The sequence below is a fragment of the Ichthyophthirius multifiliis genome (genome assembly GCF_000220395.1).
Source record: "Ichthyophthirius multifiliis unplaced genomic scaffold scaff_1120509250859, whole genome shotgun sequence".
In the NCBI taxonomy this organism is placed as follows: Eukaryota; Ciliophora; class Oligohymenophorea; order Hymenostomatida; genus Ichthyophthirius; species Ichthyophthirius multifiliis.
Genome location: NW_004086430.1, coordinates 55,902 through 67,108, shown reverse-complemented (window position 1 = coordinate 67,108; position 11,207 = coordinate 55,902). Strand labels below are relative to the sequence as shown.

The 11,207-nt window shown below is 14.9% G+C and overlaps 2 protein-coding genes across 2 annotated transcripts, besides 21 other annotated features; both read right to left on the bottom strand. All coding sequences in view use genetic code 6, as the record gives it.

The window, feature by feature from the left end:
• Positions 1-299: 299 nt before the first annotated feature.
• On the bottom strand, positions 300-1,189 carry IMG5_103310 (hypothetical protein; the record flags this gene model as incomplete). The annotated part of the gene is made up of 2 exons (XM_004035168.1): positions 300-549; positions 669-1,189. 2 exons carry the CDS (start codon positions 1,187-1,189, stop codon positions 300-302), a joined length of 771 nt encoding a protein of 256 aa, XP_004035216.1.
• Positions 575-661: a microsatellite.
• Positions 1,190-1,193: 4 nt separating the features above from the next.
• Positions 1,194-1,244: a microsatellite.
• Positions 1,196-1,254: a microsatellite.
• A 126-nt stretch (positions 1,255-1,380) lies between these two features.
• Positions 1,381-1,444: a microsatellite.
• A 1,738-nt stretch (positions 1,445-3,182) lies between these two features.
• Positions 3,183-3,246: a microsatellite.
• A 415-nt stretch (positions 3,247-3,661) lies between these two features.
• Positions 3,662-3,716: a microsatellite.
• A 950-nt stretch (positions 3,717-4,666) lies between these two features.
• Positions 4,667-4,721: a microsatellite.
• Positions 4,672-4,721: a microsatellite.
• A 213-nt stretch (positions 4,722-4,934) lies between these two features.
• Positions 4,935-4,967: a microsatellite.
• Positions 4,968-5,173: 206 nt separating this feature from the next.
• Positions 5,174-5,243: a microsatellite.
• Positions 5,244-5,635: 392 nt separating this feature from the next.
• Positions 5,636-5,696: a microsatellite.
• A 575-nt stretch (positions 5,697-6,271) lies between these two features.
• IMG5_103300 (regulator of chromosome condensation, putative) lies at positions 6,272-10,905 on the bottom strand (the record flags this gene model as incomplete). Its single annotated transcript, XM_004035167.1, has 13 exons — positions 6,272-6,281; positions 6,438-6,484; positions 7,102-7,109; positions 7,889-8,010; positions 8,082-8,227; positions 8,472-8,627; positions 8,720-8,790; positions 8,847-8,889; positions 9,089-9,120; positions 9,230-9,277; positions 9,324-9,482; positions 10,443-10,521; positions 10,735-10,905. The coding sequence occupies 13 exons, from the start codon at positions 10,903-10,905 to the stop codon at positions 6,272-6,274; spliced, it is 1,092 nt and encodes a 363-aa protein (XP_004035215.1).
• Positions 6,633-6,681: a microsatellite.
• Positions 6,777-6,830: a microsatellite.
• Positions 6,789-6,836: a microsatellite.
• Positions 6,789-6,847: a microsatellite.
• Positions 7,147-7,211: a microsatellite.
• Positions 7,147-7,212: a microsatellite.
• Positions 9,912-10,024: a microsatellite.
• A 24-nt stretch (positions 10,906-10,929) lies between the features above and the next one.
• Positions 10,930-11,012: a microsatellite.
• Positions 10,952-11,051: a microsatellite.
• A 27-nt stretch (positions 11,052-11,078) lies between these two features.
• Positions 11,079-11,134: a microsatellite.
• Positions 11,135-11,207: the final 73 nt, after the last annotated feature.

Here is an 11,207-nt window from a genome sequence, read left to right as displayed (position 1 = left end):
TATAAACTTTCAATAGTTATGTTTTGACTTTTTTTAATTAAAAATAGTTTTTTGTGTATTTTTTTATATGTTAATATATTCATTCTAAATTTTAATATAAAATAAAATAGATTTCGTCTTAATTTTTGACTTATATATTCATTTATAAATATTTTATTTAAATTTTTAATTTGTTCTCAAACTTTTAAAAAACTTAAGAATTTAAACAATCATATTTTAAATATAACATTAAAAAAAAACTTTAAATTTAATTTTTTTTTAAAAAAATACTAATAAAAATAAAATTTTAAAATATAAATTCATTAAGCATAATAAGGTAATTTCTATTAGTTTTTTCCTATATTTTTAACAATAATTTTTACACTTCCCCAATTATTTTCTAATAAGACTTTCTTAAAATTAACTAAATCACAACTATTTACTTAAATCCAATCTTCTTATTTAAATTCAAATGAGATTAAATTTCCTTATTTTATACCTTCTAAACTCCATAGACATTCTTAAAAAACGAAATCTTTTACTATGCATTTTGTACTTCTAAAAAGCATTCTTTTGTTAAAAATAATTAAATTTTTATATTATAGATATATAAATATATAGATATATATATATATATATATATATATATATATATTTATATTTATATTTATATTTATAATATCCTCTACTTATCAGGACAATTTGGACACTCAGTATTTTTAATAATATTTTAATAATCAAATGTTCCTAATCCGAGACAAAAAATAGTATTTTTATTAAAATTAATACATCTTTTATTTGTGCAAATTGCATTTAAATTTAAACCTTTAGTTACTGTTTACATATAATAAGGTCTTTAACTAACTAAATCTAATAAAGTGGCATTTTTATAATCAGGAGTATCTAATTTATTTATATTAGGTGCTTATTATCTAGTTTAAATATTAATAATTTTGACAAAAATTAGATTATTATTTTATATATCATTTTAATATAAAGACGAGCATTCATTCATTGGCAAAGAAGATTTTTCAGACATAAAAATACATTAAAATTTAAAAGGATTAAATGATAATTTTTTTGCTAATTCTATTTAAACTTTCTTAATTAAAGTATGTACAGGAAAGACTAACTAAATTTTATTTTAATTTTTTTAATATAAAATTTCAAAGAAAACATTTATTTTTATATTCGGATAAGCATTTTTCATTAAAAAAAAATAATAATAAAAAATTAATTTTAATAAAATAATAAATAAAAAATAAATATAAAATATATCATATATTATTATTATTATTAAAAAAATATTGTATCTACCCTTAATTAAGTTTTATTAAATCCTCCAACTACCCAATTCTCTACTCAATTTTTTAAAAATTAGTTTTAAGTGCCATAATATCCAAAACAAGTAAAAAAATTAACAAACTTAACAACACAGTAATAAAAAATAACATCTTATAAACAACCTATTAAAAATCTTTTCCATCCTTTTTAAAAAAACTGAAACTACTTTTAGTATTTCCTTCGTCTTTCGAGGACATTTTTTAATTTTTAAATTTATCAAAATTTATTTAGTCTTTTGTTAATACAGGTTCATATTAAATGGTATTACTATTATTATTTTCTTCCAGATTTTTCTTTTTTGCACACTATAAAATATTAGTAACTCTCTTAAGCCATATTTCATAATCATCTTTTAAGCTCTATACATTCCTTTGCATAATAGTTTTTTTCATAATTGTATTTTTATTAAAATTCACCCATCCCTAGCATACCAAAAGACTCCTTTTGTCCTCTTTTTAACCCTCCTATTACTAATATGGGGATACTTCCCATTTTTCCTCAATTGTAAAACAAGTACTATATGGAACATCGAAAACTTTAGTTGTAGAAGAAATAGTTAGAACCCCATTATTATTAATATTATAAGTCTATATTTTTTAAAACTTACACGAGTCCCTAAAAGGCACACCTTCGAGTTTAATAATCGCATTTACTTCTCTAGTATAGCAATTTAAGCTTTCTTTATGAGTCCAAGTAGTCATATTGACTTCTTTTGACCCATTTTTTTCTAAATGAGCGGCATATGAAAACTCAGCTTTATCAGAAAAAAACTTCTAGAAAAAGGCATCAACTGAAATAGGCAAAATACACCTTAAAAGTTCTTTATTTTATTATTCACCGCATTAATTTATTACGTCAATTTTTTCTACATTTAAATTATTTTCTTATTATTATGTGTTATTTTCACTTATACTATTATTATTCTCACTCTCAGTTTATTCTTTTTCTATATTATATGTATCTGGTATGGGTTCACCTTTCCATATTCCATAAATTAATTAGTAGGCCATATCTCGATTCCAAAAAGAACAAAAAGTATATGATTTTTGGTTTTTTGTAGTAATTTTTAAAGCATTATTAAATAAACCTAAAATTGTTTCTTTTTTTATTTCAATTATTTCGTCCATGCTTATCTTCTTTTTTGTATTTAAACCTAATACTGTGGCATAAAAACATATGTTGTTTTCTGCTACGAACATTCTTCCGTGTTTTAATATGCTATCAGAATATGCACAACTAAAATCTTCATATATTGTTTCCTTTATTTTATATTTATATATATGTATATATATATAATATTTACTAATTGAGGCAAATCAAAAAGCTCAATTAATTTTTTTTTCGCAGTCATATTATTATATATATTTTTTTATGTAGGATATTTTTAATTTATTAATGGTTTTTTTGTTTATATTAATTTAATGAATATTTATATTTAATTTATATATATTATAAAAAAATTCTTATTTATATCATAATTATTAAATAATTTGATAAACTGTTTTTTTTTATTCGAAAATAATAAGAAAAAGAATTAATATATTCGTATAAATAAAATATAAATATTTTTTGTATATATAAATTATGTATTTTAACTCATTTTAATTTATTTTATTATAATTATATATTAATTTTACTTTTAAAATTTTTATTTTTATAATTATAAATTTCTAAAATAATATTATTGATGTAAATAATATAATATTACTATTTTAATATTAATTATTAGCGATATTATATATTAATTCAATATAGATATTTATAAAGAAATCTTAATATAATATATTATTTAATTAATAATTAATATTATTACAAATATTATAAAAATCTATTTAAATTACGAAATAATCATTAAAATAAATTTAATTAATATATAATTTATATAAATATATCATTTAATAAAAATATAGATTTAATATATATTGTTTAAATTAAAACTTTATATAAATATAAATTTCCTATAATCTAAAAACAATTATTATAATAAAAATAATCATAAATATCGCATTAAAAAATAATATTCGAAGCAATCTGCTGTATAAATAGAAAATAAATAAATAATAATTCAAAAACATGAAAAAAAGACATAAAATTTCTCATCATATACAAAAAAAAATAGTAAAAAATAAAAATAAAAAATATAACTCGTGTATAATAAATATGCATAAAAAAAAAGAGATGAAAGAAAATAAATAATTCCATTATTGAAGAAATGTAGATAAGGTTTATACTTATACGAAAAAATATATAATAGTAAATAGAAAAATTAGGTTATAAAAATAGTGAATAGGAAGTAGATCTATAATTTCTTATAATTTTCTATAATAAATTTTATTGAATATATATATATATATATATATATATATAATATATATATACATATATATATATATTTCATTTTTTTATTTTAAACACAATTTTCAATAAATGAGAAAATAAATTAAAAATATCAGAAAATTTAATATAATTAATTCTAAAATGTAATATATGTTTATATTATTTTAAAGATTAATTAATTTATATATGATTGTTTTTAAAAAAATATTAATCAAAACAAAAAGATAAAAAATAAATAACAGCTTTTTTAATTTTAATGATTTAGTTTTTAAAAAAATAAAGAAAAATAAAGAAAACAAATATTAATATTAATAGATTTATAATTATTTAGAATTTACATATATTAAATTTATTTACGCTTATGTAAGCCTTATATTATGAATATAATAATAATAATTATGTTTTTTATACACAAATTATTATAATGAACTTTAATAAAATTTTAATAATTTTCTAAGATGAAAATAAGATATGTATAAAAAAATTAGGTATTATTAGATTAATAAATTTGAAATATAAATACACTACATTAAAAAATAATAAAAAAAAACATTCTAAAATTTTTTTAAAAAATTATATATTAATTTATAATCAGAATAATAAAAAATAAAGATTAATTAATAAAATATAATATTTCAAATTTTTTATTTAATTATAAATAAAAAAAAAAAATAAATATAATTAAAAAGATATATTTATCATTTTATATAAATATATTATATTAAAAAATTAATATTTTGTTTAGTGTTGTTATTTTAATAATGTTTTTAATAATTACAAAATATAAATTAAAAATATATTCAATTTTTTTACTTTTACAATATATTTATAAATTATAATTATTAAAATTTCTTTTTTAGATTTATATAATATTTATTAAAATAATTAATAAATTATTAATGATTTATATATAATTTTAATTAAGGTTATGAGGGAGAATTTTACATATTTTTTGCAATTTAAACAATGAGATTTTAAAAAGGTAAATAATCTATATTTAAAGGACTTTAAATATTTATATATTTATATATTTATATATTTATATATATATATATATATATCTATTTAAAAATTATTTTATTTTTAACTTTTAATTCAAAATTGTTTTAATGTTTAATTTGGAGTTATCAAGAGTAATCTAACTCTTTCTAAATTTATTTCTTTTTTATTTTCTTCAATAAATTTTTTAAGTTTTATTTTATACTTATTTTTTTTAATGATAATATTTTTTTTGTTAAAAAAATTTAATTACTATTTCTTTTTATTGCCTATAATTAATTTTTATTTATTTTAATATTTATTCTATTATTTTAAGTTTTATTTTTCCTTCTGCTTACACAGCTATTTACATAGCTTATTTATTATTATATATTTTCCCAATATTAATTTAATATTAAATTGAAAAACTTATATTATTTCTATGCAAACTATAAGGTAAAAATGATTATTAAATATCAAAATTATTACTATTATTTTTTTTATATGCATTATATTTTTAAATTATTTTTTCAGTTTCTTTTATATTAATTTCTAAATTTTCCTAAGATTCTTTAATATTATTTTCTAAATTATCTTATGATTCTAAATATTTAATTGTTTAATTTTCTTAAATTTCCTTTTCACTATAATAAGAATTTTATACGTTTTAGAGTTCAATTTTTTATTATTAAATTTTTTTTTTAAAGGAATTTTTCTTTTTATTTTATTTAAATAAAAATAATTATAAATATATATACAATTAATACAATATATTATCGATTTTGAAAGATTATGGCTATTAAAAAACTTAATTTTCTATTTTATTTTATTTAAATTTTTATTATTTATATTCTATTTGTAAAAAATCTTAATATGAATATATAATTTAAGCATTTTCTTAATTTAAGTCTATTTTTTAGGCTCCGAATTATTTTAAAAGGTTATCTTTTAATTTTTAATTTTATTCATTATCTTATATAATTGAATCGTTTTAAAGAATTTTATTTTTCTATTTTTATTTTTAAATTGATTTTTTTTATTTTTGTTTAAAATTTTATACTAAAATAATATGAGAATCCCAAATTTTAATTAAATATTTTTTTTAATATTGAATACATTTTAAAGCTTTTTTTGCAATTATTTAACATTCTATAATTTAATTTTTTAATTTATAAAGTTTTAATTGTATTTTTATTGTTAATTTTTAATAAATAAAAAACAAAACTATTTTTCTTGCATTTTATTCAAATCTTTTCTATTCAAATTTTTATTTTAATTAAGTTAAAAATCTTTGCAAAATATTTTTTTATTAAAATGATAATTAATTTATCTTTTTAAAAATCTATTTTTTAAATAATTTAAAAATACAAAAAAATGTTTCTTTTATATACCTTCTTTTTTTAAAATCTTCTTTATATCATTTTAATCTTTTATATTTAATAAAACGTATTTATTTTATGATTTTTATCTATAATATATTTTAAAAAAATAAAAATAATAATAAGTACATGCTTCTATAGACTAATAAATATAATAAATAAAACTTTCTATATTCAAATAAATCATCCAATTTTATATTGCTGATAATTAACATTATTTTAAAAAACTTTGTATTTATATAAGTTTAGTATTTTCAGATTAATCTTGTATTTAATTTAATTAATTTTATTTTCTTTTAGAATAATAAATTTTAATTAAAATATAATTATATATTAATATGTTTAAAAAAGTAAAAATACTATTTTTCTTTCATATCTTTCTTCCTTTATTGAACTTATAAGATTTATATTTATTTTTACACTTATGATTTAACTTAATCTTGATATTAGGAATTATATTAATCAGGCTATTTTTTAAAAAATAAAATAAAAAAAATTGATTATTATTATGATACGTAGAGAGAAAAAGATTTGAATTTAGAAAACTATTAAGAACGAAATTAATTTTAATTGCAGAAAATAGAATTATTCTATATATTTGAAGGAGAATTCGAATATTTTTAAGATTAAAATTCTTATTTTTAAGATTTAACTAATTATTTTTCAAAGAGAGATAATTTAAATATACTTTTTATATTTTTTAAAATTTCTTTAAATTTTTTTTTTATTTCTTATTTTAAAGACTAAAACTAATAATTAAAATATAATTAAATATATTTAAATATATTTATATATTTATATATTTATATATATATATATAAATATAATATTTTATTTTTATACTATTTTCTAACATCTTATGTCGCTATAATTTTACTTTTATTACTGTATGCAAAATTACTTTCTCTTATATTTTTATAAATTCTATTTTTTCATGGACTTAATTTTACATTTTAAATTTTTTATATATCTAATTAATTTCTTCTTGGTAATTTTCTTCTTTAAAAATAATTCCATTAATTTAATTTTTTTAAATTTAGGTTTAATTATTATTATTTTATTTTTATTTTTCTTAATTTTGTACTGTTTAATCTTTATTTTGTAAAATAAATAATAAAATAATAAAAAAATATATTTATATATATATTATATATATATTTTATAAATATTTATATATTTATTTATTATTATATTAAGATATTAATAAAAATATTTTCATTACTTACTACTGGATAATAATGAATTTTTGAAAAATTATTTTAATTATCTTAATAAAATTCAAAATCATCATATTTTTTATTTATCATATCTTAAACTTAATCGAATTCAATTTATTTACATTGATTTAAAATGTTTTCTATATATTCTAATTTTTAACTTTATTTTTTATATTTTAATGACTATATTTTCTATCTTTAATATTCATTTCACTAAATATATAAACATATATAATATTTTTTTTATTAAAAAAATATACATTTAATGACTAAATAAGTGTTTTATATCTTAAGTTTATAAAATTTTATATCCATCATTTTTAATTTTATTAGAAAATTATTGTTATTTATATTTATCTTTTGTTTTAAACTGTTTTTATTTATTTTATTATTGAAAATTTATATTATAATATGACTTAGTAATATCTTAATTTCTTTTTTCTACTGAATTTGTATTAAATTCAGGAATTTTATGTAAAGACTTACTTTTACGAATAAAAATATCTTAAGTTTTATAAGAATTAAAGCCTTTATTTAATTTCTTTTCGTAAAATTATTTAATTTTATTAATATTTTATTGTGCATTATTAAGTATTTTTTCCCTAAATTATATCAAGTTTTTATATGCTAATTAGTTATTTTATGTTTTTTTACAAATAACAACTGTAAAATTCTTTCCACAACCAACATCTATTACTTACATCTAATTAAATTCTTCTAAACATAAAGGATAATTATAATCAATTGATTCTTAATGCCCTAAACAATTATGATTGCTATTTATTATAAAAGTAATTAAAATGCATATATATATATATATTTTTATTTAAAAAAAATATATTTATACTTTTATCCCCATGTGTACAAAAATCCTTTTTAATCAATAGCTGCATTTTAATTGCCATAAGAAGATATTTTTACAAATATACTACAGGATTAATTTTTTTTTGAACTTTTGAAATACCCTGTTATTACTTTAGGTCTTAAATAATCCTTTTTTTAAAAAAATAATAATATTATATAGATATTTATAAATATATATTTTTTTTAAACTTAATTTTCTTAGTTTTTTTATTCATTCATATTATATATAGTTTTTCCCCATGTGTATATTTATCCTTTAAATGTAATTGCACAAGAATGACTATAACCACAGCTTGCCTATATAATCTTATGCTCTTATAAGGATTTTATCTATATTTCTAATTAAAAAAAAAATATGTTTATATATATTTACTAGTTAAGGTTCTGCCACCATGTAATTATAACTCCCATTAACACTTGAATGTCCTAATTTACCATATGTACCGTCTCCCCATGAATATATTTAACCAGCTTAATTCCACATTAAACAATGGTTTTTCCCACAAGCTATTCCTTATATTTTTATTAACTATTTTATTTTTATGAATTTTTTAATTTCTATAATTTAATTAATATAATTTATTTCTTTTTAATTTAATTAAAATAAATATTTATTTATACTTTAGGAGTAATTTTTATTTAAACAGGTTTTTCAGTATGTTTTATATTAATTTAACCTAATCCTAATCTTGCTTTTTATTGTAATTTTTGTTTTATAAAAATTATTAAATATTTAATTTTAGTTTACAAAAATCTTCTTTTCCAAAAGAAAATAGTTTATTATTCATTACCTTAAATTTTTATTAAATAAGAAATTTAAATAATATTTAATTATTAATATAAATACTATTAATGTGAAATGATCACTACATGCGACATGTTCAAATTCAATTTATCTTTTTTTAATAAAAAAATTATTTTGAAGTAAATATACATTATATCTTTAATATCTTTATTTTTTAAGAATTATTTCTTTTTAATTTTTTCTACAGATAATTTTAATTTTTAATCTGTTAATTCACCTTTTTATATTTATAAAAAAAAATAAAAAATATTATAATATATATATATATATATAATATTTTTTTATATAGAAAACTTATATATATATATATATTTTTATAAAAAAACCTAAAGAACAAAATTCTGTTGAGCCCCATCCAAACAACTTTTTTTGAGCTTTTTGTTTTAAAAATATATTAAAATATATTTAAATGAAAAATACTTGATATTCCAACAGTATGTGTAGAACTAACTGCAATTTAACTAAAATGTTTATCAGTTAATTTACTTATATTAAAAGGTTTATTTTAACAAAATTTTATTCTATCAATTCCTAATTAACCTAAAATTCCTGATCCGAAAGTCCATAATTCAGTTTTATCTAATTTTTTTTTTATTTTTACTATTTTTTTTTAAAAAAATAAAATAAAATAATGAACCATCAATTAAAAATATAGTTTTATGTCCACAAAAAACTTTTTAAAATTTCAATTTTTAAATTTCTATATGTTTCATCATTTAAATATAATAATTATATTCTATTTTTTCTACTTCATTATCAAACTAAATTAATAATTAAGGATTAAAGTTTACATATTTTATACTTTTTATTTATAATTGTTATTTATCATTTAAAATAATAAAATATAGTTATATATGATTTAATTATAGAAATACACGTCTGATAAATTATAATTATTATCACATATTGGAGCTATTGATTAAATACCAAAATAATAAACTAAATTTTTATGTTTATAGTTTTTTAATATATTTAATTGGGAAAAAAAAAAAAAAAACCTGAAGTCATTTTTTCTATATTTATTTTCAAATTTAATTAATTTACATTTAAATAAGTTTTTTTTGTTTCTTTTTCAAATTATTATTATTTACATTTGAAATAATTTTTTATTTTTATTTTTCGTTTTATTATTAACGCATAATTAAGTTTTTATTGGTAAATATATTTATTTATTTATTTATATATATTAAAAAAAAAAAAGAACAAATCATATTCATTAATTATCTTCAAAAAACTATGTAAGTTCGCTTTTTTACTTTAAATTTAATTAAATATTATTAAGAGTTTCTTAAAACAAATTTTCTTTTTTTAAAATGCTTAAAACATCATAACATTTTTGCATTTTTTCTGCAATTTTATCATTTTAATTTAGAATTTCTTATATGTTTCCAACCACATAATTACAAATTAAATTCATTATAATTTCCGCTTTTTCATAATTAGGGTTAATTTTGGGCAATTAAATTAATAAATTTAAAGTTTCACTCAACTATAAACATTTTTTTACCAAATCTTAGTAATTATTTTCTTCTAAAATACCTTTAATTTCCTCCATATGAAAATCTAGTTAAATAATAGAGTCAATAATATCCAAAGAATGCGTAAGTTTACTTTTAAACTATATGATTTCCAGAATTTCATTAAATACTTAATTATTTAAATTTATGTTCTAAATTAATTTCGTTTATGGATTCTACTAAAGAAAATTTTCAATAGAAATAACATTCTAAATAATATTTTATTATTTCTATATAATATTGTTTTGATTCTGAAATATTTTCTATTAATAATCCAATAATTCTTCCTCACATTTTTATTACAAAAATTTTACATTAAATAATATTTCAGTTAATTGCATATCAGTAGATTAAAATTAAAAATCTGGTTCTGTGTTTAATACAATTTTATCAACTTCAGATTAATGTTCTTAATTCATTCTATTGAGTTCGTTTTATAACCATTTCTTTGGATCGAAATCGGGACTTAGTAAAGCTTATTCCATTTTTTTATTATATTAATTTATTAAATATATGTATATATATAAATAATTATATATTTATAAATATTTATATTTATATTTTTATTTTTTATATATTTATATATATTATAAATTACGTTCATATTTATTTATATATTTTTCTATTATTTTAGTTTTAATTATTACTATATAAAAGATATTTTTTAAATAATTTTTATTTTTTTTATTATATTTTTTATTTTTTAAAAATATTCTATATTTATAAATATTTAATCTTATCTTTATAATTAAAAATTAATAATTATTATATTTATTTTTTTAATAAA